Raw genomic sequence first — 27473 nt, 5'->3', positions numbered from 1 at the left:
GTCATCAATCTCCACTTAAAACTGGGCTTGGAGTATTTTCCAAGAGAATATGGATTTATGGGGAGAAAGAGTGGGCGCATGGGTGGGGGTAGGGGAGAGGAGAGCTGCTTGTTTGTAAAATATGGGTACTCAGGGGTTGTCTCCACACAAGCCCGTTTTGGAATTCAAAAGGTGGAGTCGTGCCAAATGGTTGATTCACACCAGTCGCCATGGGGCTCTTTGGAAAGGGACGAGCCGCTGGGTGAACTGAATCATCCCCCACAGCCTGTGTGTGTGTGTGTGTCCCTTCTTGTGCAGACACTGTTGAGATCTGGTTGTGTAACAGATACCCCTGGGGCTCTGCCCACATGCCCTTGGGTCCCTGTGTGTGCAGGAAGCGGGCTGCCCCTGGAATTGATAGCCCCTCCTGCAAGGGCCCCCCCGTACCCCATCACTGGGGGGTGCTGGGAGCCGTATACACACTCAGCTCCCTTGTCTCCTGATGGGCCCACTCCACAGCGTGACTCGTAGCCACAGTGCTATTTGCAAAACGAACACACGGGCCCTGTTGTCCATCACACCAAGCGGAGGGCCGTTCTGAGCAAGCGCACGGGTTCCCCCTCAGGGGCCCTGGTGGGACTCAGGCTGCCTCTAGGAGCCCCGAGGGGATGGCGCCAAAGTTACCCTCCACGGAATCTTGACCCCTCACCTTGCTTGACCTCCTTCTCCCCTTTCTCACTTCTCCATCCCTCTGCTAGTTGTCCCCAGGAACTTTCCTCATAAATCGCTTTCAACAAACCCTCTTCCCAAGGCCTGCTGCAGAGGGATCCAAGCCACAAGAGAGCGCACGGGCCCAGGTGTTCCTGGTTCCAGAGCAGAGCGGAGCTGACCGCTCATCCCGGTAACAGCCCCCTCACTCACCCTAGGACTCAGTGGCTTCAGCACATTCAGTATAAGATCCTCAGGTGGTTAAAACCATGAATCACGCACGTAGGTGAGTGCATTTCCATTTTATGAGGAGTAAATTTATTTTGAGAACATTTCGGATGGGGGCATGCCTGCCAGAGTCAGACCTGGAAGACACCTGTAAGTAACCAGGACAGCGAACTCCGTCTTAGACAGGAGCTGCAGACACGCTCACGGAGGCAGTGGCTTCTTCCCAGTGGGGAGCTGTGGAGCTGTAGGGTCAAATGCGATTCCTAGTGTGCCTTGTTTCCAGGATGATAAAACGGGGATCCAGCGCTGGTAAGTGGCTCCCAGAAAGTCACCCAGCCAGGTGGGGCCAAGCTGGGGCTGACAGCCAGACGTCCGGTCTCTCAGGGTCAGGATCTGCTGAGTTGGGCGTGACCTCTGGGGGTCACATCATTTTTACCCAACTATTTCCAAGGCTTAGCAGAAAGTGGAGGAATGTTCTTGCAAATTGGCTGAAAGGGAAGCAAAGAAGGAACGAATATGAGCTGCTGCTTGGGTAGAACATGGGGTCATGAATCTGTCATCCCCTTCCTCCTCACCCACCAGAAAGATGCCAGTTTCCACGAAGATTAAATTCTTAACTCACTGTTAAGTCTCTACGGGTACCACACTATTTAGTTCCTAACACATCCTTCCCCATCATTCCCATTCTACAGATGAGGAAACTGAGGCATGGCGAGTTGAAGTCATTTGCCTAGGGTCATATGGTGGTGGAGCAAGAGCTTAAACCCACGTTGGCCGGCTCCTAAAAGCCATCCTAAACCCTGTTCTTCCCCCCGGGTCCCCAGCACTTCCCCGCTGAAGTTCACAGTCCTCAGGTGGGTCAGACCCACTCCAAGGACTGCTCCTGTCATCAGCAGGTAATAGACACGCTGGCATCAATCCTCAAGGGCTCTAGATTTTCCTGGAGGACTCACACCTGAATATTCTGGAATCTGAAACCTGATGTTTGCCTTTCAAGGACATCCTGGGGAAATTGTTCAATCTCAAGGGCTTTTGTTTACCATGTGTAGACATTCAGCTTCTACAGGGGATGGGTGGGTACTCAGGTTTTACCAACTGAGACTCCTCCATTGCTGCGATCCCACAGCCCTTGGCACCCACCTGCATCTCACCCCGGAGAGCGTCTGAGAGCAGAGCCCGTGCCTGCCTTACCTAGTGATCTCCTCTGGTGCCCACCTCCTCCGCCATCATTCTGTTCCCCCCAGCAGGTGCCTCCCTGTGGTTCCTCAAAGCCAAGATCTTTCCTGCCTCGGGACTTCTGCTCTTCTGGCTCCTTCTGCCTGGGTGCCCGTTCTCCAGGTCTTCCCACCCGGTTACTCTGCATCACATCACCTGCCCCTTTCCTTCACAACACTCGCTGCAGTCTGTCACTGTCTTGCTGATTTACTTGTTGGCTTGTTTAGTCTCCTACTAGGATGTGAGCCCTGTGAGAGCAGGAGCTCTCTGATGCATTCTCTGTGTTACCCCAGCACGCCTGGCATACACGGACATCCATGAACGACTGCTGAGTACCATGCCTGCACAGGCCCATCATAGGGCTGACGCTCGACAGTGTTGTGTGACAGACGGAGGGAGAGACAGAGGGACAGACTCCATGGGACAATGGAGGACCTGTCCGTCTGTTTGTGGGGGCATCAAGACAAAGGAATGGAAAGAAAGTTACAGCCTCGTCTAATCTTCTGATTTAGGTCCAGAGAGTATGGAAACTTTCACTTCTGATTACACACAAAGTTCTCCAATGCTCACTTTGAAATTATAAGGGAATTTAAAAATTCTACCCGCAAGTAAAGCCCACTCCCACCCTCCCACTGGTTGACTTGGTGATTAAAGCTACCTAGGACCCCGGCTGCCCACACCCACCGCCTGCGGTGGACTCATTACTCCTCCCGCTTACCTGCTGTGGTCGCACTATTGAAGGTGTCTCTGCTGTCCTTTCCCGTGCTCTGCCACGTTCTTGGAGTCGCCCTCTGCAAAGAGAAATGGGCTGTCAGGGCTGGTGTGCCGATTCCTGCTCCAATGCTCAGGGCTCACCAGCCACTGCCAAATTGAGTCAAATACCTCAGAATAGCCTGCAGGGCACCCTGGCCCTGGCCCCGTTTCTCCCCAGGTGAGGTCACCCAATCCCCACCTGCAGCCTCTCCCCTCTCCTCGCCCGGGCCCCACCGCCTACGTTTCTGGCCTCATCTCCTGCCACTCTCCCCCTGCTCACCATACTTCAGCTGCCGTGACGGCCAAGTTGCTGCCAACCTCAGGATTTTCACACTTGCTGTTCCTCTGCCCACTATCTCTTATTCTTTAGGCTGAGCTTTAATTCCGCCCCCTCAGGAAGTCTTCTTTGACATCCTAGTCTAAGATGTCCTTTTCACAGTGTCCTGTATGTGACCTCAATCACCCTGATCACTATTGTCACTAAATAACCATTGGGCTTTATTAATATTTGAATTTCCTGTTTGATATTGGCTGCACGATGGCAGGGACTGGGTCTGCCATGTTCACCAAGGTAGCCCCAACCTCCAGCACAGAATGAAGCTTCATAAATATGTGCTGATAAATATGTGCTGTCAATTCTTTTTTTTTTTTTTTTTGTGAGGAAGATTAGCCCTGAGCGAACATCCGATGCCAATCCTCCTCTTTTTGCTGAGGAAGACCGGCCCTGGGCTAACATCCATGCCCAACTTCCTTCACTCTATATGGGACGCCGCCACAGCATGGCTTGACAAGCGGTGCGTCGGTGCACACCCGGGATCCGAACCTGCGAACCCTGGGCCGCTGCTACGCCACCGGGCCGGCCCTTGCTGTCAATTCTTAATAAAGATATGATGGATGGATGGATGGATGGATGGATGATGGATGGAAGAATGTATGTATGTATGTATTATGGATGGATGGAAGATTGGACGGATGGATGGATCAATGGATGAGTGGATGGATGACTGGATGGAAGGATGGTGTCAGCCATATTTCTAGTTCCCTGACTGAAAATAGGAGGGACTTAACCACAACTAGCCCCAGGTTCTGATGTTTAACATGAGCCCTTTTTTTGCTGCGAGCCCCCCTCTGGCTCACACCTCCCCTGCCCATCATCAGACAACAGGGCTTTGACTTTATTTCCCAATCCTACTTCCCGCTTGTCCCCTGTGAGCCGCCCCTGAGCAGCCGCCTAGTCCCAGCCTGCAGCCTGGAATGGCTCCTGCCCGTGTCAGATGCCACTGGAGGATGGCTCAGGCTGGAGGAGATTTCACAACAGAAGCATCTTGGCACCCTATCACCTCCCCCGCGAAGAGCCACCTGATGGCGTGAAAGCAGCTGGGAGAATACGGTCGTGTCCCCGCTGAGCAGCTTCAACCTGGGGCGCTCATAACAGTCCATGGGACTGCACTTTTCTTCTTCACCCAATGAATGCTCATTGACCTTTCTAGCACCCTGCAGAGAAAGAGCGGTGTCTCCTCCTACCTGGATATTCTTTGTAAAGTTTGTGTCGTAGGAGTCGCCCATCTGGAAAACAAGTGAGAGAATTAAACTCTTTTCAGGGAGTTTAAAGGCCCCGAGTATTTTCATAATAATACCAGGGGGCCAGCCCGGTGGCTTAGCGGTTAAGTGCGTGCGCTCCGCTGCTGGCGGCCCGGGTTCAGATCCCGGGCGCACACCGACGCACCGCTTCTCCGGCCATGCTGAGGCCGTGTCCCACATACAGCGACTAGAAGGATGTGCACCTATGACATACAACTATCTCCTGGGGCTTTGGGGGGAAAAAAAAAAAACAACATAATAATACCAGGGAATTATTTGTGTTTTTCACTCTCATTCTCTCATGAGTGTACAGTAGAATTTTCCAGAGGCTACATGACATGTGATATCGCAGTTAATGTCCATGCCCACACCAAAGAGGGCTCTATGGGGTCACCAATATTTTGTGAGTATAAAGGAGTCCTGAGACCAAAAAGGTTGGGAACCGCTGTCTTAACAGATGAGCTGGAAGCAAAAGTTCAACATGTTGTTCAGCAACTGTCACTACAAAACACGTTCACGTGGGAGCCAGTGGTACTCTTCAGAGCCCGTCCAAAAGAGACTTGAATGTCATTACTGCGAATGACAAAGAACTCGAGGGTGAGTCTTCACTGCTCCACTAATCCTCTCTGAGCCCGTTTTCACACCTGGAAGTGGGCATAAAATCAGCACCTCTGAAGTTACTGCGAGGATTAAAAGAAATCATTTATTTATTTATTTTCCCCAAAGCCCCAGTAGATAGTTGTACATCATAGCTGCACATCCTTCTAGTTGCTGTATGTGGGACGCGGCCATGAGGCCGGAGAAGTGGTGCGTCGGTGCGCACCGGGGATCCGGGCCTGGGCTGCCAGCAGCGAGCGCACGCGCGCGCTCAACCGCTAAGCCACAGGGCCGGCCCCAAAGAAATCATTTAAAACACATATATGTGCAAATATTAGGAGGAACCATATGAACTGCCTTTTTTGTAGGTAAAAAGTGGTCAACTCTTGGCAATTTCATATGTCTTAAATTACTAAGAATTTCCACTACATAATTCCTGCTGTGGACTGTCATCCACCCCACCCCTTCCCTCAGCCCCCACCCACCACGGCAGTGAAGCATTCGTGGGAGAGTGGGGAAGTCAGGCCGGAACACGCTTGGCAATGCCGCCATCAGTTAGCTTGCTTCCCCACCTCAGTACATCAGCCTTGTCTGACTGCTAGAACATTAATAAATCACATTTATGCACCTGAAACTAATATAATGTTATCTGTCAATTACATCTCACTAAGAAGTCGTATTTGTGCCACAGACGGACATTTTGTTTTCTGTTGTTTTGTGACCATCCTAAAAATCATCAGGCCCTCTAGGACCAGCACTGACGTTTATGGCATAAGGCAAGAGAACCGAATGGAGCGATCCACCCTCAGGCGGACAGCTTATCAGCCACCGCAGTAACAACTATTTTCTGAAGCACGAGGCAGAGTTTTTCCAGGCCCGAGGCTACCTGAGCCGGTCCTGACCTCCCACCTCCTTGAGGAGGAATCTGGCCGTGATGCTACAGGGCGAGACAGAGGTACCTGTGGATCTGGGCACCCTCTCACAGGGAGGGTGTGCACCAGAAGTGACCCCATGTCACTTTTCCAAAACAGATTCCCCTGCTCAAGGCCGCGTGGCCCCACTTTATTCTCCTCACACAGCATCCCGGGAAGTTATGTCAGAGGCAAGCATGGAGCCCCATCTCCCCGTCTCGGCCCTGGACGCTCAGCCTCAGAGTGCCCTCGAAACCCCTCAGAAAAATGCTCTGATTCCCCCTCACCCTGCTTTCTGAAAATCAGATTTCCTGCCTGTGTCGATGTTCATTTTCCTCTTGAGAAAGACATGAACCCCTCGAATGTCAGGTTCCAGGCTGACAGACCATAGAACCTGAATGATCCTCGGCACCCTCTGGAAGCTGGCTCTCAGAGACTTGCGTCTTAGTGCAGGCATGAGATCTGCAACTTATTCTCAAATAGTCCAGAAAAATAGATAGGTTTATATGGAGAGAGAGTGGGGGTTGGGGAGAGGGAGAGAGAGAATGACGAAGCCAACGTGACGGTATTTTTTTTTTTGGTGAGGAAGACTGTCCCTGAGCTAACATCTGTGCCAGTCTTCCTCTATTTTGTATATGGAACGCCGCCACAGCATGGCTTGATGAGCGGTGTGTAGGTCTGCGACCGGGATCCGAACCCGCGAACCCCGGGCTGCCAAAGCGAACTGGGCAAACTGAACCACTATGTCACCGGGGCGGCCCCCAATGTGACAGTATTTTAACAATTGATGGATTGGGGTGGAGGGTCCAAGGTGCTATTCTTGCCACTTTTCTGTGAGTCTGAAATTATCTCAAATATGTATTTAAAAAACAAAACTTAAATAACAGGCTTCTTCCTTGGTTACCCTGGGACAAGAGTGCCCTGCTCCTCCCTGAGACCACTGCTCCAAGGGAACTTGTTGGAATTCAAGATGTTTCCAAACTTCTGTATAATTACCAAAAATTATTGCTGAGTGACAGCTCCCTGCGATGTCCCCCCCGGAGACAATGCTAGAGGGAATTTCACTTACACTGTCATCTGGAAGGCTCAGATTATTCCTGTGGGAGGGGGAGAACACACATACACACACACAGGTGTCGGAGCAGGTGAACAGGCCCGGAATTCCCACTCTGCTCCTTGGCAGCCGTGGGCATTGTCTGGGCAAGTCTCTAATCTCAAGTCCTCCCTCTCCCATGGGCAGAGATGATGGCGGCACACATTTGTTGAGGACCTACTCTGCTCTAAGCTCTTTCTGGATGTTCTCTCTTTCAAGCCTCATAACTACCCCAGAGCAATTACTATGGGGACCATCCCCATCTCCAGGACACAGATGAAGAAACTGAGGCTAAGAAAGGTTAGGTTACCTGCCCAAGGTCACCAGGAGGAAAGCTGCATGATTGGAACCTGGTTCAGTGGTTCTGAGCCTGCATTCTTAATCATACACGCCGCCGCCTTCTGGTTAAACTTCGTTTGCAGGCTTGCAGTAAAGCTTCAGGAGGGCACCTGTAAGGTGCTCAACCAACATGGGCATCCTTAGTGCAGGCAGGCACTGGTCTGCTCTCTGCTTATCTTCATCCTGGAAGTGGGTCTGTTTTGAACTGGTTTGGACCCTCCAGAACCGGTTTGAACTGGTTTGGCTTACCCTGGTCTTGGAGGTCATATAAATGAATGAGCAAGATCAGAAGATAGAGAGGTGAAGTAGTGCCCAGCCTTTCTGATTATAGAAATGACATTGCCGTCCAAAGGACTCCTAACCTGCCCCACCGCTCTCTTTGGGAAAAGGCTGTTCCTTCCATACTCCAGCAGGTTCCTGCAGGCCGGCCTGCCCTCGGGGTTTTGCATTTGAAGGACCGCATACCCCATCCCCTTACGGTGTGCTTTGGTGTCCAGAGTCCCTTGTCCAGAACAATGATACAAATAGCTGAGCTTCTGTTCTGTGCTCTCAAAGTCACAGCCATGGTTTACGTGGCTTCCTCAGAGAGTCCGTGAAGCAGCTTAACTATGCTTAACTCATTTTACAGACAAGGAAAATGAGGCCCGAGAAGGCTAGGCTATTGGCACCCACAGCAGTGAGGGGCCAAGCAGCTCTTGGAACCCAGGCTGTCTGGCCGGAGAACTCGCTCCTAACCCCAAATGCATGTGGAACAGAGGAGAAACCAAGACAATGCCTAGTTGGTTCAGATCCTTCTATAGGCAATTTTTTCAAAGCTAAGAATTCCAGGAACCGGGATTCTTGAGACACTTTTAATGTCTCATAATTTTTATTTGCATTGATAATGATGCTAAATGCGTAAATGACTTAACGCCTATGTCTTTCTTGAAACACTTCGGGGAAATAAATTCTCAAATCAGGAAAAAAAATGCTTCGGCAGGTCATGCACCCCGATGGGTTCTTCTGGCCAACAGGGTGGCTGTAATTTTCCACAATTGTGACGAGGGTGCTGTCCTCAGCTACTAGGACTAAGAGGTGCAGAAGTGGGGACGCGAGCCGTGGACCATATGGTCTCAGAGTTCCAATGAGCTCAGCTTCGACAAGGTTACCCTACCCCTCCCTTAAGTTCCAGATTCTTCGCCTGCCACACATTTCTGCCAAACTCCACGTCAAACCTCTCAGCCTTACACCCTGCATGAGGCACCTGCGGGCTCTAGGTACCACCAGCCATCCTTGCCCTCCTTCGGAAAATTATGCAAAGCGAAGCAACGCTATTCGTGCCCTTTGCTGATCTATTTATTGCTTTATCTCCAAAGACAAGGACTAATTAAGTCACACCGACTGGTCCTAGCAGAGGTCCTGGGAAGTTAGGGGTTCTCAGATAACTCAAAACACAGATATGTCTAGATGCGTATGAAATACCTGACGTTTACTGAGCACCTGTCATCACTTGGCTTTCCATGTATGATTTAAATTAATCCCCCAACAGCATAAAGTGGCCCCATTTTACAGTTAAGAAAACTGAGGCTCAGAGATTTGAAACAACTGACCCCAAGGTCAGCCCACTAGAAGGTGGCAGAGCAGGGCTTTGCAGCCACTCTGCCTGCTCGAGGGCCCGTATCACGTGCAGGCGAGAGGTGAAGAAGCCAGAAGGAGTGGCAGGGCAGGAGGAAGACGAAGGAGCTCTCCCAGGCTCGAGTGATGGTTTCTCTGGGACAGGTCTCCAGGGGTAGTTACACGGAGAGTGTGGCTGAGACAGGGCTTGGGCGCCCATACTCACCTGATGGCTGGCGCTGCTTGACGCACTGCCCGCGGTTGGGGATGCCCTCAGCCATGTCACCTGGGCTCAGGATGTGGCACTCGTAGCCCGAGGGGCAGAGGAGTGGCTCCGCCCCATCCTCCGTGGTGCTGCATGCCTCTGCTGTGGGAGGGACACACACCACGGTCTCAGGGACAGCCCCCCATGGGGGCAGTGAATGCATGTTACCCAGAGGGTATCCCATCTGTCATCTGCACCCCAGACTCCAGGCTGTGCCTCAGGTCACACTCACAGTGGCACACATGTGCACATGAACATACGTACACACAGGTGCATGCACACAGGGGCAGTCCAAAGTCATAGGATCCCAAACATGCCTTCACACGCACAGTGACAGCCATACATACATGTTCACCCACACACCCTGAAACACATATGCTCATGCTTACAGTCACATGTGTACACACATGTTCACACACACAAATCCAGCACACACATTCACACCTACAGTCACACACATTTGCATGCACACCGATGTACACGTATTCAGACACATGCCACAAGAACAGCCACACAACTGCAGGCACAGCTGCATACCCTCATGGACACAGTCACACACCCGGATGTGTGCAGAACCATGAGCACAGCTGCACACCCACAAATGTACACCCTCGAACCCCTAAAATTCTCTGGGCCCCTGGGCCTGCCTGTTGTTCCTTTCAGAGACTGCTCTCCACCCACCCTGGAAGGAGGCCTCATCATCAGGGAGCACTGAACACCTTATGATTTTAGGGATCTGATAACCGACCCCAAGCCCCCTCCCAGGAAGGAGGCCCCGTTCCCAGGGAGGGTCAACCCGACACTCTCCTGGGGGTTCTGAGAGCCTGGCCAGGCCCCAGCCATCACCCTCTGTGCTGCAGTGGGGGAGGATCCACGATATCTTGGGGAGATATTTGTATGTGGGGACAGACAGCCTGCTGGAGCAGAGGCAGCCCCTGTCATCAGTTTCCTGGTGGCATCCTGGGAAAGGAGGACCTGGCTCTGGTGTTGGGTTGGGCTTCACCCTGGAGGTACCTTGCAACGTCTCCTCAGGGCCATCCAGGAGCCAGCCATTGCCACCAAGCCATCGAGGTTTCGGCTGCACCAGCCAGTCTAAAACTAACACAATACATGGTTAAATCGAGGCCCTCCTCAGGCAGCTAAGAAACGCCCCAGCCCCTAGGGGTGGGGGAGCCTACATTCTATGATGCAACACAGAGGCTCCTTGTGGGAGAAACAACTGTGATTCTCCAGCATACGTTTGCCCCTTCCTTTTACTAACCTTTGAATTTTGGCTGGGCAGGGGGTGGCCAAGCTGGAGACTACATTTCCCAGCCTCCCTTGCAGCTAGGTGTGGCCATGTGACTGAGTTCTGGCCAATGGGATGTGAGCAGAAGTGATGATGCAACTCTTCCTGTCTTGCCCTTGCATTGATGCCTGTTTGCTCCCCTCCCTCTCTCTTTCCATCTTCCTGGAGGCTGGGAGCTACTCTGACCACGCAGAGAAACACGATGAAGGGAACCTGGGGCCCTGGATGACTGTGCAGCAGAGCCACCTGCCTGCTCTGGACCACCTGTCTACTCTGGCCTATTAACCTAGGGAGAAGTAAACGCCTAACAGGTTGGGCCCCTGGATTTATGGATCTTTTTGTTATAGCAGCATAGCCTGTCCTCTAACCAATACATTTGTAACAGGAAGAGTGACCCACATAGTAGACTGGAAGGTCTTCAAAAACCCAGAGCAGGGGTCGAAAGCCCAGATGCCTCCAGTGGCAGACAGGTAACAAAGGAGAAAGGCAAGCAGGACCATAGCAGACTGGACACTGTTCCTGCCTCCCCCGGGCAGCTGGGATCAGCTCTGGCCGGCCATTCCCAGGTTCCCAGAGCCTCTGGGTTTTTGGGTTTTGTTTTTTTATTTAAATTTAAATCTATATTTTAAAAAATATAAACTCCTGGTTTTTAAATGTTGGCAATTAATTTTTAAATATTTTAAGCGCTTTTGAGATCAAATAAAACAGGTCTGGGGTCACATTTGTGTATGACCTTTGCTTTAGTTTGACTCCAAAATGTAACAAAAATAAAGAGGTTGTTGTGCTGTCTAGCATCCTTTAAAGGACAGAGATGGGTATTGGTAAAAATGCTGATTAGCTTTTTCTTTAAAAAAGCACGAGATGATTGCTCACAACGTGGAAATTGAACAACGGAGGAACAAACCAGCGTTTGAAACTTCCGAACTAGAGGCATGACCTGCGGAGCTTCCACAGACACTGTTGCCAATCTTCTGGTTCCTCCCTCCTTCTCCCACCACCTTGGACTTCATGTGAGAAAATGTATTTCCAATGCTATTTTTATCAAAAAGGAAACGTATTAATACTCACTATTTGTATTCTCCTCTGCATTGCTCTAAGGCTTCCGAGCAGCTGGGAAATGCGTGCGTTTTGCTATACTTTTTGGAAGATTGAACTTGGTTGAGGCCTCCCATCAATTTGCAAAACCCTAAAGCCTGGAGACCCAGGGGCTCCCCTCTGCTCCCTCACTAGAACTTCTGGGATCACCTGCTAAACTCCCTGCACCCCAGTCCTTACCACAGGGGCTGCTGTGGAGGGAACCCACAGGAGACTGCAGGGAAGTGTGTGGGCTGCTGAGAGCAGGGCCTGGTGTGTCTCAAGTCAGCTGCTCATGTTAGATCAGTGGTTCTCAGTTCGGAGTGCTTCTGTCCCCCAGGGAACATTCAGCAAAGTCTAGCGATATCTTTGGTTGTCACAATGTGGGGTGGGGGTGCTACTGGCATCCAGTGGTAGAGGCCAGGGATGCTGCTCAACACCCTACAATGCCCAGGCCAGCCCCACCCCCACTTCAACTCGAATCATCCAACCCCAAATGTGAAGCGTGCTCAGGGTGATAAACCCCTGTTAGATATGATTAATCTAATTGTTATTATGACTAACTAATGGTTTGATGGCCCTTCCTGCAGCCAGTGAAAGCGAGCGTTCATTGATTCACTCAGTATCTTTTCTGTGCCCAGGGACGGTTTCAGGTGGTGTGGATACAGCAGGGAATGAAAGAGACCAAACCTCCTGCCTCACGGGGCTGACTTTCCAGTGGGAGGAAGGGTCAATAAACAAATAAAACACAATATCGCAGATTGTGCTATAAAGGAAACTTAAGCAGGAAGGGGGTAAGGAATGAACTTAAGCAGGAAGGGGGTAAGGAAAGAACTTAAGCAGGAAGGGAGTAAGGAATGAACTTAAGCAGGAAGGGGGTAAGGAATGAACTTAAGCAGGAAGGGGGGTAAGGAATGGCTGGAGGAGGGATTGCCATTTAGAGACGGAAATCTTCCCTGAGAAAGTGACCCCCTCTGGACAAAGATCTGAAGGAGGTGAGGAAGTGAGCTGTGTGGGTGCCTGGGTGAAGGATGTTCTGGGCAGTGAAGGACCCCACAAATGGGGCTAGGGGCCCCATATCCCTACACTCAGGGCCTAAACCAGTAGACACTGCTCCACAGTCAGGACACTGGATTGAAACTCCAGCTCTGCCTGCTGTGTGACCTTGGGCAAGTGACTCAGCGTCTCTGAGCTTCAGTGTCCTCAGCTGTAAATCAGGGCTGATAACAGTCTCTCCACCCCAAGGGACTGCGTGAGCATTAAATGAGATGATGTAGAAAGGCTACTGGGAATGTCATGGAACAGTCTGTGCACTCCTCAAAAGCACCTGGCCTAGGTGGCAAGTGAGGCTAGAAGCCCTATGCCCTGTCGCAGTCCCAAGGAAGGGGCACCTTTTTTGACTCGTCCACCCAGAGGGGAGTACCTGTGTGTGCTTCTTCTACCAGGAGGGTGCCCTATTTTGTCTTTCTTCTAAGGGGCCCTGTAGGAGCCAGCCTGGCCCTGAGCACCCGTCCCTGGCCAAGAGGCAGTGCTCAAACGCATGGTAGACTGTAATTATGAGCATTATTAAGGGTGCTGAGTCCCTTGTCATCGCTGTGACCTCACGCCAAGGAAAACAAAGTGTGGTCTTTCTTGCTTTGGCCTTGGGAGCAGGTTGGGGCCACTGTCTCAGGGCCGCCTTCAGGAACTAAAGCCCAGGGGAACATGCAGCCTCTCGATGACAGGTGCAGACCAAGCCAGCTGTTGTTACTAAAGGCTCTCAGCCCCCAGCAGAACCAAGAGAGGGGGACATTTACTGCCCCCATCCTAGGCACTTAAAGAAGCATTTCTCCACCCAGGGGGTGGTAGCTGCCCATCCCCCTTGGTGTTCCCCATGCGCTGCCCCCCTCCGCTCCCCAACCTTCTCTCCAGAGGAGATCTGAAACTCCTTCCTTTCCAGGATGAACCCCTGAGGACTGTTTCTCCCACGGAGATTGGCATGAAGATTCCACAAACATCTTATTGATTATCTGCTCAATAAGTGCCGGGCTGAGCACTTCCCAATGTTCAGACTCTGCCATGAGCTGCATGCTCTCATGTCAGTCCTGTTTCACAGGTGGGCAGATTGAAGGAGGTGACCAGCTAGCTATGGATTTGCACCCAGGAGCCTGCCTCCCCCTGCCTCCTGGGGCACACCCCACCCAGACTGCTAAGGTCCCAGGAATCCATCTCAAACACCCCCAGGGGCAGGCATCATGGGTGAAGTGGGCTTGGGGGGGTCCGAGGAAAACTGGAGGACCCCGCTGCCATCGAGGGGCACCTGGGGCTCCAGTGGATGGTGGCCCCAGGAATGCATCCAGTATTTTTAAGAACAGCCAGAAATGTGGATTTTTAGTGAGAAATCTCCCCCAACCTCATAAGAGGAGGCATTTTCTCTGGAATGGGTGTTTCCTGGGCTGTGGCTCTCTGAGGCGGTGGCTGCCCGGCACACAGCTGGCACTCAGTCCGTCCAGCTGGACGCTTGCTCACTAAGCGGCTCTGGTCCCACTGCACAGGCGGACGGTCCAGGTGGCCCTGGTGTACGCGCAGCTCAGCTCCGTTCCTCGCAGTCGGGCCCCTCCGGGTAGCGCCGGACAGTTCACCTGCGGTGCCCACCCGCCCCCTCCCGCGGCCCGGGCGCCTACCTGGCGGGGGCGGCACGGCCTCCAGGCAGGCGTAGGCGCAGCCGTTGTAGCAGCAGCGCCGGTGCCGCGGGCACTCCGAGTCGGCCTGGCAGCGCGCCGCCTGGCAGGCGCCGGGGGGCAGCGAGCGCGGGGGCGGCGGGCAGCGGTCGGCGCGGGGCTGCCGGGGGCCACCCGCCTCCTCGGCCTGCGGGGAGAGGGCGGTGTCAGGGCGCGCGGGGCTCCCCGGAGCTGTGCGCTGCGGGCGAGGCGCTGGGCCGCTCTGAGCCTCCGCGTCCTGGCGTGATCGCAGCAGGACCAGCCTCAGCGGCTTGCTCTGAGGGTTCAAAGATGCTGTTTCTCTTTGTAGTAGCCCCAAACTGGACTGACTGGAAGCCCACCAGCAGCGAAGAGGATGAGTGAGTCTGGAGAAGAGCTGTGTGTTAAGCATCTATCCTGATGTATATGTGTATGTGTGTGTCTACATGCATATATACAAACACGCATATACACATACACATATATTCTATACATACGTATAGTCCAGATGTTTATATAGAGCCTAGAGATTTTACAAATCACACATAGAATGGATAAATTCACACAACTTGGATTAATCTCACAAACATAATATTGAGCAAAAAAAAAGCTCACAAGAGAACACACAGTCTGATGCCATTATATTTTTAGTTCCAAACCAGGCAAAGCTGATGTCCAGTGTGAGAAGTCAGCAGAGTGGTCACAGTGGGTGGTGACCAGGAAGAAACAACAGGGTCTCTGGGGGCCCACCCTGTTGTGTTTCTGGATGTGGGTGCTGGTCACATAGTGTGTTCACTTTGTGGGGATTCGTGGAGCTGGACACATGATATTTGCACTTTCCAGTGTTATGTTTCAACAAAGAGTTAAAAATAAGGTACAGTACTTAACGTACGGGAAATACGGGCAGGTGACCAGTCAAAGAAGCATTTTAGAGGTGGGGTTGGGAGAGCTGAAGTCACACCAGGCAACTCACTCTGGTCCCTCTATGCCGGGAACACTGTTCTGCTTCTGGGTTTGAAAGTGGGGTGTGCAGAGGGCAGGTCTTACACACCCCGACACAGACACACACACACACAGAGTTAGATATAGAACAGGATCAGTGGGAGGAAACGTCCTGGCTTGCCCTGTCTCCTGGCTTATGCCTAAACTGCTCCTGTCCTCTAAAAGCCTTTATCTATTTCCGCCCCCAGTGCCCCCCAACATAGACATATTCCAAAATCCCGCCCCCTGTGCAGTCCAAGTGAATAACGCTTATCTGCGGACTGGAAGAGTGCGCAGCTATTAACACCCGGCCTCAATGTGTTAACCAAAAAATGCACTAAGATCTGATGTGCTGTTCGTGTAAGAGCCCCAGGATACGGCGGTTCATGAAGAAAATTAGGCGCAGAGAGTTTCATGCTATGCATCTATGTTTTCAAAGATGCATATGCACAGAGGTAGTATGCATATATGGTATAGGCCTAGAACGTTTTTGAAGGATACACAAGAAACCGTTATCAAAGATTGCCTAGGGAGAGAAGAGTTAGGTTCTGAAGCCGAGGGAGATCCCTCCTCATTGTACACTCTTTTGCATGGGTTCAATATATTTTTTGCCACGCACACGTTATTTTTTCAATTTACAGAAGACAACTAAAAAATTTTAAAAACAGAAGTACTTATGAGAACTTTTAATGAGAGGACAAACACTTATGATAAAACTGTCAGTTAAAAAGCAAGGCAAGATACAAAATGGCACATGCCATTGATCCGACTGAGTGGAAGACAGAGGGTCCCGATGTGGGGACATCCTTCCCGCGTGGCTTTGGCTGTGGCCTCACACTGCAGGCGCTGCTCCCCATGCCCTGTAGGGGGCGTCGGGTCACTGAGAACAGGTCCTGACCTGGTGAATCTGCCGGCTGGTGGAATGACAAGGACCAGTGGTTTTCAAATGACCTCCCAGGGTGCCCGGGGCTAAGGCTCGGGACGGAAGAGAGCAGTGACCAGGTGGGGAGGGGACAGCCTGGGGCTCCTGGCCCCACCCCGGCTTCACCCTGAGAATTCATCTTTTCTCCCTTATAGAGGTCATTAAATGTGTGAAAAGTGAAAATGAACACAAAGCCAACACTTGGCAGATAAGGAAAGGAGGCTTCAGGAGATTGGTGGTTCTCCCTCAAAACAAAGGGGAGACCAGAGCATGGATCTTTAACTCCCGGCTCAGCCCTTTCGCCATCCCCTGCTCGGCCCGGTCCCCCTGATTCCCGTACCATCATGACTCATTTCCAAGCTGCAAGCAGGGGCCCTAATCCCATGCCATTAGCTCTTAGTGCATTTTCTTCAGAATTAACAAAATTAGACCCATGTTGGGGCTCCACCATTCTAATCCTGATGGAACGTGACAGCTGCCCCGGCCTCCTTCAGAGGGTGACGAGGAGTGCCCGAGTGTGGTTGGGAGGGGGCGGCTGGTTGTTCCGCCTCACCTGCTTTTACCTCGAGCCTCATTTATGAAATTTAATGGGACCTGGAGATCAGAAGTGAAGCACTTTCTACCCACCTCCAACGCCTCCCCAACGGGGGACGTGGAGAGAGATGAATTTTACACGTGCCACGGCTCTCCTCTCCGAGGGAAATTCAAATGTTGTTTCTCAGAATTTGGAGAGAACAAAAGAGATAAGCGCCTTAGAAGTCAAATCTCCCAAGTTATTTATGGCGCGGCCCAAACAGCAGATGGTCGCAGGTGATAAAGAACTGATTCCACCGAGGGGCCCAGATTAAAGTATTAAATGTTTTGAAAAATATTTCATGTCAGGCAGGGTGATGCTCAGGGAGGATTCTAAACAAAGGATGTGTCCTGGAGTTGTGAGAAAGAACTGACTTTTAGCACAGAAATAAATAGATCAGCCTCCAATGGCTTCCAGACCACGGGGGTTAAGGGGTTAAAAGCCAAAGGCCTCGGCCTAAAGGTCAGACCTGAACTGCGCCCCCCCCACCTCTCTGACCTCCCTCCCACCACTATCCCCCTGGCTCAGTCCTCTCTGACGCCCCAGCCTCTCTGAGGTCCCCAGGACTCGACAAGCCCGGTGCCACCCTTGGGCCTTTGCACAGGCTGTGCCTCCTCCTGAGATATCTGCTGGCTCTGGCCCTCCTTTCCTCCAGGCGTCTACTCACGCCCTTCTCTGGCGCTCCCCATCCTCTCCCCCTGCTCTACGGCTCCAAACCAGGAGCCCCGTGGGCGCACTGGGTAGTGACCGACTCAGGGGCTCACTGGTTTTCTCCTAAACGTGCTCTCCTGAGGATTCAGTTTTGCTCCGCCTGTGTCCCCAGCACAGAGCAGGTGCTCCGTTCACATCTGTGTGGTGGAAGGAAAGCTGTGATGAAGACGATGACGAAGACGACGACGACTGTGATGGGCAACACTGACCGGCGGTGTACCCCGCGCCAGGCGTCCTTCCGAGCGTTTACATGTGTGGACTGATTAATCCTCACACCAGCCCCATGTGGTTGGCTCTGCGGCCCAGGCGGCCGTCGCTGCCGGCGAGCCGTCCCTTGGCATCTGTTTAACGTGGCGCCTTTTACCAAGCACATTCCTTCGGTCCCACGCGTCCAGCAAGGGTAGGTCCTGTCGCTATCCACACTCTAAAGACGAGGCCCCGAGGCTCGGAGAGGGCAAGGTCTGCCGGGCCGCAGGCAGAGAGGGTCGAGAGCTCACTCTTACTCTCCTCCCTCCTGGAGCCTGAGTCACACATCCAAAATGTGACTCTGGAGTCGGCAGCCTCGATGGCTGACCCCTCCTCCTCCTCACCATGGAGCCTTCCGCATGCTGTTCCCTCCTCACAGAACATCCCCATCTCTTTCCCAGCTAACACCTCCTGTTCCTTTGGGGCAAGCACTTAGGAGCTGTCCTACCTTTGAGGGCACCAAGATGCATGGCCCATGACCTCATAATCAGTTGGGGCTGACCTGAGCAGGGCTTTAACTCAGGCTTAGGAATTCGGTCTGGGTTTGACCCCTGAAGCTGTGTGATCACATGGGAAAATCACTGACTTGTCTGAGCCTCCGTTTTCCTCATCTGCAAAATGGGCACAGAAGTCGCACCTGCTGCCAGCGTTTATGGGCGGAGCAAACGAGATTGCACCTGTGCGGTGCTCTGCTCAGCAATGCGAATCTGCTGGTACTATTACTACTTCTCTTATTGTTGACTCCATGGCCTCAGAAGCCTCTGGTCTTGGAGCCAGGGATCTGCTACATTCTGTTCAACTCACAATGGTAGCTTCATTCTTCATCTCTCCCATCTTCCTTTCTCCCTCCATCCTTCCTGCCCTCGAGTCACTCACAGAAGGATGGTTTAGGTTTAGTGCTGAGGCAGCGGCTAAAGAAAGCTAAGAGCTTGTCCCTGCCCCCAAGGAATTCCGGATCTAGCTGGGAACTAAAGACACACATGCAACTAAAGACACCCTCAAACAACAATGCAATGTGGCATTTTACAGCCTCATCGTGTCTAGAAAGGATGAGGGCAAACAACCGGCAGAGTTCCCAAAAGGAAGGGGGGCATATGGGAACAACCACCTCCCATACTGCTCCCTGAAGATCCCCGGAAGTAGCTTCCATCCCTGTCCTGTAGTCACCATTGCTGTCCCATTGCATAAGTGAGAAACTGAGGCACAGTCACCATACAGGGAAGCGCCAGGCTCAGAACCTGGGCAATCTGATCCATAACAATGGCAGGGCAGGCAGCATTTATTAAGTTCTTACTGTGTGCCAGTGCTGTGTTGGGTCCTCATGTACTGAGTCTCACTGAATCCTCAGCACAACCTCTGAGGCTGCTGCCGTGATTAACCCGCTATACTGATGAGGAGACTGAGGCACAGAACATTAAAGGCACTTGCCCAAGGTCACGCGGCTGGCCAGCAGCAGAGGCAGGATTCGAACCTGGGTCTGTCTGACTCAGCGCTTTCTGGTCCTGGGAGCCTGGATCTGGGGAGCTGCTTCCCAGCCTCGCCTGGGAGTTCCCTCCTCCTCTGTGAGCTCAGGGCCCCTCCCTCTCACATGCGCCCACCTGTGGCCCAGCCCCGGATGTAGTCCTGTAACTGCCTCCCCAGGTACGTGTTCTGGGAAGAACATGTCCTCGCCCCCGCTCCCTGTAGCTCCAGCCAGCTCTCCCCTCCATCGCCACTCAGCCGAAGAGAGGATAATGGCGTGTCCCAGAGCAACCGCGATTTCCATCTTTTATTTTCATTCCTGCGAAGGGATTGTGTAGCAAGTCTATTTCCAAACAGCTGCTGAGCGTACATTTAGGTTCCACGCAGACCAGAACTTTCCAGGCCTGCATGCCTTACTTGGATAAAAATTACTCTCTTAAGGTTTTCAACCTGGTGGCTATCTTTTTTCATCCCTTGGGGGGATATTGTTGGAGGCCTCTTTAGATTTGCAGAGCCACTCTGCTGCTGGCATCCTCAGGAAGGGGGTCAGGCAAATGCCCGTGCTGGGCTCCTTCAGTGGGAAGCCCAATTCGCAAGTCCAAGTCCAGATTCCACTGGAGCTAACAGCACATCCACACCCTGGGACACCGCAGAGGCCTGTGAAAAAGGACGCAGCTCTACCAGATTAACATATTCACCATATATTGCTCAATGAAAACCACAAGGCACAAAACAGTATGAACGAGCCCGACACAAATTCCACGTTATATGATTCCACTTAAATGAAATGTCCAGAATAGACAAATCCATAGAGACAGAAAGTGGACTGGTGGTTGCCAGGGACTGGGGAGGGGAAGGGGAGCAACCGCTTAACGGGTCTGCGGTGTTTTGGGGACGATGAAAATGTCTTGGAACCAGATAGAGGGGGTGGTTGCACAACATCGTGGATGTACTAAATCGTTCACTTTACAATGGTTCATTTTATGCTATGTGAATTTCACCTCAATAAAATTTTTGTTCAACAATATGAATAAAATACCACTAAGAAAAAATTTGTGTTGACTATAATTGTTTCACGAAAAAGTCTAGGCACACACACAGCAAAACGGCAACAGAGCTTATGTCTTGGAGGAAGAATGTAGATCATTTTTACTTATGCATAACTTTCTGTATTGTCTGAATTTCTTTTATGGTAAACATTATTGTTATAATCAGGAAAATGTTTTAAACCGTTTCCATTTAAGGAGAAAGAATCTAATCTCTAAAGCTGCCCCAATTTACCCGCATCCCTTCCTCGGCACTCCCCACCCACTTCATTCCTCGTGCAAGAGCTTTACCCTTCTTTGGAATGTTCCAGAGACTTAACAGCCAAACCAATAAAAGTGCACCCCAGGACTGGTTTGCTTGGTGCAGGAAGAAAGCCAATTTTCCTCTAAGTATTACTTGCTCTTCCTCTGGAATTTGGACGTCAAAGATCTAAAAATATGTCTCTCCCTGGAACAGAGGGCTCAGAGTTCAGTGTTCGTTGACGAAGGCCATTTCCTGACGTCCTGGGCCCTCGGCGCTGGGCTCCAGGAGCAGAATGTGTGCACGGCTAATGGGCCTTCCTCGGGGAAGTACTCAAAAACCCGGGTTCTCACACTGGGACAACCCCATCTCAGGGCAGCAAGACTGCAGACTCGACCAACTCCTCCAGCTGGTGTCCACTGAGCACTGGGGTGCACCTGAAGGTCTTCTAGAACCTTACGTCCCTTCTCTCCTGTTCTGGAAGGTTTTAACATAATTTATTCTGTCATTTAATGGTAAATTTGTAGTTCCCAGGCAGACCACATGGCAGGCACTGGGCTGCGTGTGAGGAGAGCTGAGCCAAACCGGAAGGCAGTGTCCCCGCTGTCATGTGGCTCAGCTCCAGGACAAGGGACGAACACTAAACCCAACGTCACACAGACAAAGCAAATTAATTGCTTTTTTTTTTTTGGTCATCTGCAAAAGTAGTTAATGAAAAGCTAAACAAAGCCACAATAAAAAAACGAATCACGCAGATAATAATAATGGAGCTAAATGTTCTGAAGGAAAAGTCAGGACGTCAGGAAGACGTGTAAGGGAACTCTGAACGGGGTGTTCAGGGAGTGGTCCTCTGAGGGGCAGACCACGAAGCTAAGACGAATCACAACCAGGAGCCGGCGTGGGGAGCCGGCACTCTGAATGCCCACAGGGGTGCCGGGGACACAGAGGGGACCGCCATCCACTCCCCGGCTACATGGATCCCGTGCACCTTCACAGAATCCCTCAGACGAACCTCGGGTTTCTGCTGCTTTTTAAAATTATTACTACTGTGGTAAAATACATATAACATTTTAACCATTTTTAAGTGTACAATTCAGTGGCATTAATTAAATTCACAATATTGTGCAACCACCGCCTCTATCTATTTCTAAAACGTTTACTTTACCCCAAATAGAAATTCTGTTCTCATTAAGCGGTTCCTCCTCGTTCCCTCGCCTCAGCCCATGGCAACCTCTAATGTGCTTTCTGTGTCTATGACTGTGCCTGTTGGTACAAATTTTGTACAAATAGATCATACGATATGTGGCCTTTTGTGGCTGGCTTCTTTCACTGAGTGTAACATTTCCAGGGTTCATCTGTGCTGTAGCATGTGTTGGGACTCTGTTCCTTTCTTATGGCTGAATACTATTCCACTGTGTGGCTAGACCCCATTTTGTTATCCATTCTGAGCTTATGGACATTTGGGCTCTTTCCACTCTTGGCTGTCATGATCAGTGCTGCTGTGGACAGCCACGTAGGTCCCCTCTGCTTTCCTGCCTCCCTCTCGCATGCATGCTCCCAGGTTATAACCATGCAGGGCCCTGGAGCATTCTCCTTGCTCGTTTCCATCTGGAATTAATTTCAGGCCTGGAACCTCAGATGAGGAAGCCAGGTTCAGAGAAGAGAAAGTGGTGTGCCCAAGGTCACCCCCAAAGTCACGCTATGTGTTTACTCTCCCTTCCCCACATACCTGCCCATCCAGCCAGCCCCTCTCCCCGCTCTTACAATGTTTCTGAGTGCCTGTGATGAGCCAGGCGCTGTGCCAGACGCGGGAGATGGCCAGCCTACAGTGGGGTTGCTTCACTTCAGCATGCCACTTCGCCGCTCTCCAGCCCTGGGTAGGACCCACGGTGCCTTGGCCATAAACTCTCCAGGGCCCACTGAGCAGCCCTGCCCCTGCAGACGGAGGCGTCTTAGTGGTCCTGATGATGGGGTCCTCCAGGGGTGTAATCTCACATCTTTCAAGGAGCAAGGAACGTCCCCAGGACTCTGAGGGTGTGGTGATGGCTTCACCCGTCCCTGGCTGGACTAGTGCGGGGCGAGAACTCCCCCTATGGCCTCCATTTCCCCTCCATCTGGGAAATGTCTGTCGTCAGAGGTGCCGGTTGCAAGCGACAGATGCTGACTGTGTTCATTCCCAGAAGCGGACTTTCGAGTGTCCTTGGGCTGCTGTAACCAAGGACCACAAAGTGGGGGCTTAAATGACAGAAACGTCTTCTCTCACTGCTCTGGAGGCCAGAAGTGGGAAATCAAGATGTCGCAGGGCTGGTTGCCTCTGGAGCCTCGAGGGAGCATCTGCTCTGGCCCTCTGTCTCAGCCTCCTGTGACTCCCGGCAACCCTTGGTGTCCCTGGGCTTGTAGACGCATCACTCCCGTCTCTGCCTGTCTTCACACGGCCTCTCCCTGTGTCTCTGTTCTGTGTCTTGTCTCCTTTCTATAAATTCACCACCCCAAGCACGGCGAGTGCTTGGCCTGACGTGTCGGGGGCACTCAGTCAAGAATTGTTCCTGAGTTCCACCAAATGCCAGGAAAGAAAAGCCAAAAACGCCGGCTCCACAGAGCTGACCCTGAGCTCCCCAGAAAGGCTCCTGGGTGACTTACAAACACTGCTCTTCTGTCTTACCCGCCTCGTAAACATTTGGTTCTGTTTTTCGTTCTGTTTCGCTTTTAGGGGTGCACACGCGGAGAAGGCGGCTCTGTGCGGGGCCCGGGGCTGACGGGCCTGCCTGTCGGACTGCAGAGCAGACCCTGCCGGTCCCCGGGCTGCCGGGAGGACACAGGCTCACGGAGGAGAAGCCTCCAGTCAGGGCCCGGGCACGGAAGGCAGCGTCTGCCCTCCCGCGCTGCCTCCGAGTCCTGGGCAGTAAAGCGCGCACGGCTCAGGAAGGCCCGGAGCCCCGCGCGGCCCCTCTGCGGGGACGGGGCCCTGGGGAGGTGAGGAGGGAGGCGCCTGACGCCGGAGGCGGGCGGCCGCGCCGGTCACTGCTCAACAGCCAGCCCTCCGCGCAGCCTCCGCCAGTGTCCATGCTGTGAGCGCTCCCCGGGGCAGACTGCAGGTTACCCACGCGAGGACCAGTCGGGCAGAGACGCGCCATACAATGCACAGTGTTTCCACCAGGCAGATGCCGTAGACGCACGTACCCCCGGGAGCAGAGAGGACTGAGAGGGAGCCAAACAGTCAGAGAGCCAGACATCCCTAGTAAGGAGTACTCCCTCCCTTTCTTTTTAATATAAGTTATATAATTATCAGTTCATATGGTTTGGCTTCTAATAAGCGCTCTGTTTAGCTCTCCGGGGTGGATGTGAGCTGGCTTCAGCATACTACCAGACAGCCGGCCTCCTCTCGCCCCGATCTGCCCCACCGCCCCCAAGGGTCCAGGGCCAAGGCTGAAGGTCTGACTCAGCTTAGGGTGGGGACCACGTGGGAAAGTCCTGCCTCTGAGAGTGTGGGGGCTGCTTCCTGTTTCTCCTAATTCCCTGTTGGACATTTGCACGGAAGTTAGAATCAGAACTGAAAGGACGCCGGAGGTCACCTGGTCATCATTTCCGAGTTAACAGCCTGAGGCCCAGAGAGGGGCAGTGAGTGGCCCAAGGCTGCACAGCTCATCAGAGATGCTCCTGAGATGAAATCTTGGGCCTGGCACCCTATCCTCTGAGCCACAAGCCGACAGCCTGTTTCTCCCTGGGGCTTTCCCCGAGGCACATTCTTGGCACAAACCTCTGCTGAGTCCGGGCGCTGGGGAGGGGTGCTGATGTCTGTTGATAACGGGGGAGAGTTCTGGCAAATGGTGCTAGAGGCAATTTGGTTTCTGAAGCCCACCCATGCCCAGTGCGTATCGCCCCCGACCCTCCCAGCCTCCCCATTCCTCCTAGTGAGGTGCCGCGGCGTCCGCTCCTACGACACTCTGGATGAGCTGGAGACAAGACCAGATGATGTATTGGAAATCTCTTTGTGGTCCTGGAACCCGAGTGCTGAATACTTTGAGGGCTGAATCGTCCTGTCGGCCCAGCAAAGAGCATGGAGGAGTCAACCCCGAGCACGGCCTCTCCCTGCTTGCACACACAAGCCCTCTCCTATAGCGAGGATGAGCCCCCTCAGGGGCTCCCACGTGCACCATTTCTGCCTGTGTGCCTCAGCCCACACTGAGCCTTCTTCCAGGAATGCCCTTCCTCCTCCTAATTCTTAACAGTTCTTCAAGATCTGGCCAGAGTCTCCACCTCCTCCAGAAAGCCTTCTGTGACTACACCATCTCATGTGAGCTCTCCCACCTCCAAACACCTATCATCATTTTACTCACTACTACTCTTTTCTACTCCCGGTGGCCTCCTGCCTGACCTGTAGAATGTGAGCCCTGGAGGCTAAGATTAGCCTCAGTACAGTTTCATGCACCCCACTGTGCCTGGGGTCATTAAACATTCCCTTCTATAGCTCTACACAACAAACTCCTATTCATCCTTCAAAGCCCCAGGTTGATTGCCCCACACTGGAAAACCCTCGGTGACTCTCCTGGGACAGAACTGCACACACATTCTTCTGTGCTTCCATTGCATTTGACCATAATTCACCCACGAGAGTGTACTGGGCACCAGCTTAATGGCAGGCACCAGGCAAGCACCAAGCAATTTCACAATTATTTAATTAAAATTCACCAAGATGCACTGATCACTTGCTATGCGTTAAGTGCTTTATATATTGAGTAATTTAATCCTCACATATGCTGAGAGTGCTGGTGTAATCTCCTTGAACCCTCCGTGCCTCTGTGCCCCCTCTCGGGGGAGGGGCTCAAATTACACCCTCCCCACCCCCACTCTCTCTCCGAGTCCCTGTCCTGCTTTATTTCTCTCCTTGGCACTTGTCACCAAACACGCTATGTCTCCTTTTGTTTCTCACTTCTCTCTGTAACGTGAGTTCCCCAAGGCAGGGATCTGCTGTGTATCCCCACAGCCTAACACAGTGCGGGTAAACAGTGGCGATCAAACCCATTTGTTGAAAGGGACGCACCACTGTCTTTTTCAGATGAGATCACTGGTGCTCAGAGATGTCGCACAGCTTGCCCGAAGTCACACAGCCAGTGAGCAGCAGAGCCCGGATTCAAGCCCAGACACGTGGCTCTGGGGCGCGTGCTATGTTGTGCATCCCTTTGTACTGCTGTCCCCGCCTCCCCCGCTCGGCTATGTCCCCCCCGTGGGTGGGAGCTGGTGTCTCCATCTTGTGCCCACAGGACCCCACACAGCGCCTGGCCCAGAGCAGTTTCCACAAAATGTTTACCGAGTGAGCAAATGACCGCATGTATGCATACTTATATTTCATAAACCTCTGCTTATTGATTGTGGGGACAGAACACTCCATTTTAAGTCCTTGGACTCTTAAATCAGGCGCTGTTTGTTGGGAGAAGGTAGAGAAGGTAGACTCTGGTGGGCAAAAGCAGGTCCCTGTCCCCTGCACATGTTCGGTGTGCTCTTTGCTTCTTACTTCCATGCAAGGAGCCTTTGAGGGCGATGAGTCCCACATCCCACCACCCGACTTTGGCGTCTCAGATAAAGAGAGGTGCCTGTCCCGCCCGCGTCTGGAGGAGCTTCCAGAACCTACAGGGTCTGGGGCTCGCCATCTCCTCCCGGCCACCCCCCGGGAACTTACGCGGGACTTCTCAGCCAGCCTGGTGTGCAGTGCCCGTTTCCAGATATTCCTGGCAGAACCGGCTTCGAGGAGCAGCATCAGGAAGCACAGACCCCAGATGACCTTCCTTCTGCCCATCCCGAGGCTGGTAAGAGGCATTTCCTCCCAGACGTTCAGAGAAGAGGGGCCCTCGAGCGGGCGGGCTCTGTAAGTGGGGAGCAGAAGTGTGCACAGTCTGCCCGACCGTCCCAGCTCCACTCAGCCGGGTCCCTCGGATCGTGTGTCCGCGCCCAGCACATGCCCCCACCCCCGGCCCCCGATGGTGGCCAGCCCACCTGGTTATTTTTAGCTTGCCCTATCACATCTGGCCCCAGAGACTCACACCAAGACGTCTGCCGCCCAGGCAGTTCAGAGGGCGGCGGCAGGAGGAGGGGGCACCGGCTTGCTTGGAGACGTGGCCGGGAGTGGCCCTGTCACGCTGGGATAATGAGCACTTCCTTGCAGGCTGGGGCGGTCTCCCCCCGGAGGGGGTGTGCGGGCTTCGGGGCCGGGGTGGGGTGGCGTGCAGGGTGGGGGTGGGGATGGGGTGGGGATGGGGCCACGGGGGACCCGGCCCGGCAGGATGGGTGGGTTCACAGCTTCTACTTCATCCGCGTTTTGAGCTGGGCTGACAACCTCTGTCTGCCCATAAAAGCTTCCGTGGAAGGCGTTGCTGCAGGGGCCCGGCCGAGCGCGTGGCCGTGGGAAGAGGACTCACACCCCCGACCCGGGCGTCCTCCCCGCTAACGTGGCATGGGGACAGTCACTCATCGTGTGTTTTGGGGCAAGTTCAATGCAGTTGTGCATGTGAGCACTTCACACACATCATAAGCGTGCTATAAACGTCGGCTCGTGCGTGTGGACGGACATTTCACAGACTTTATCCCGCTGCCTGTTCTCAGCAACCACAGCACAGGTCCGGTTGACACCCATTTGACAGGTGGGGACACAGGTACCCTCCTGCCTGAGGTTGGCAGCAGGCAGCAGAGCTGGGCTGGGCCCCAGACCCTCTGACCACTGGGACACACCATCAGGTGAAGCAGAAGGGACCCCGCTCCAGACCAGATGCTCCTGGGCCGAGCCCCCGCCCAGCCTGCGTCTGGGTGACACTGGGAGGGCCTCTTCACTCCTCAGTCCTTTACCCCGTGACACCACGTTGGTGGTCACTTGTTCCTGCGGCAGCGGGAAGCTCGTACACCCCAGAGTGGGACGTGGGCTCCACCAGGTCAGGGATCTGCGCCCCTCTGACTGCCTGCTACCCTGCGCCCTGCACAGGCCTGGCCCGCATCGGGAC

At 53.0% G+C, this 27473-nt stretch overlaps 1 protein-coding gene across 1 annotated transcript; it reads right to left on the bottom strand.

The window, feature by feature from the left end:
* Positions 1–981: 981 nt before the first annotated feature.
* WFDC1 (WAP four-disulfide core domain 1) lies at positions 982–26381 on the bottom strand. The gene is made up of 7 exons (XM_058528638.1): positions 26162–26381; positions 14288–14471; positions 10277–10360; positions 9224–9364; positions 4408–4449; positions 2849–2921; positions 982–1403 (listed from the first exon to the last, which is right to left on the bottom strand). Exons 1-6 carry the CDS (start codon positions 26297–26299, stop codon positions 2863–2865), a joined length of 648 nt encoding a protein of 215 aa, XP_058384621.1. The 5' UTR covers positions 26300–26381; the 3' UTR covers positions 982–1403; positions 2849–2862.
* Positions 26382–27473: the final 1092 nt, after the last annotated feature.

Source organism: Diceros bicornis, chromosome 32 (assembly GCF_020826845.1).
Source record: "Diceros bicornis minor isolate mBicDic1 chromosome 32, mDicBic1.mat.cur, whole genome shotgun sequence".
NCBI classification, from domain to species: Eukaryota; Metazoa; Chordata; class Mammalia; order Perissodactyla; family Rhinocerotidae; genus Diceros; species Diceros bicornis.
Note: the sequence above shows the minus strand (reverse complement) of the source record. Positions and strands in the feature narration are given on the sequence as shown.

Coding starts and splice junctions, on each gene's coding strand:
- WFDC1 (XM_058528638.1), bottom strand. CDS start 26,299: ATGCCTCTTACCAGCCTCGGGATGGGCAGAAGGAAGGTCATCTGGGGT. Junction 10,361..14,287: donor GGCCGTGCCGCCCCCGCCAG/GTAGGCGCCCGG, acceptor GTATTGTGTTAG/TTTTAGACTGGCTGGTGCAG. Junction 9,365..10,276: donor CCCTGAGGAGACGTTGCAAG/GTACCTCCAGGG, acceptor TCCCTCCCACAG/CAGAGGCATGCAGCACCACG.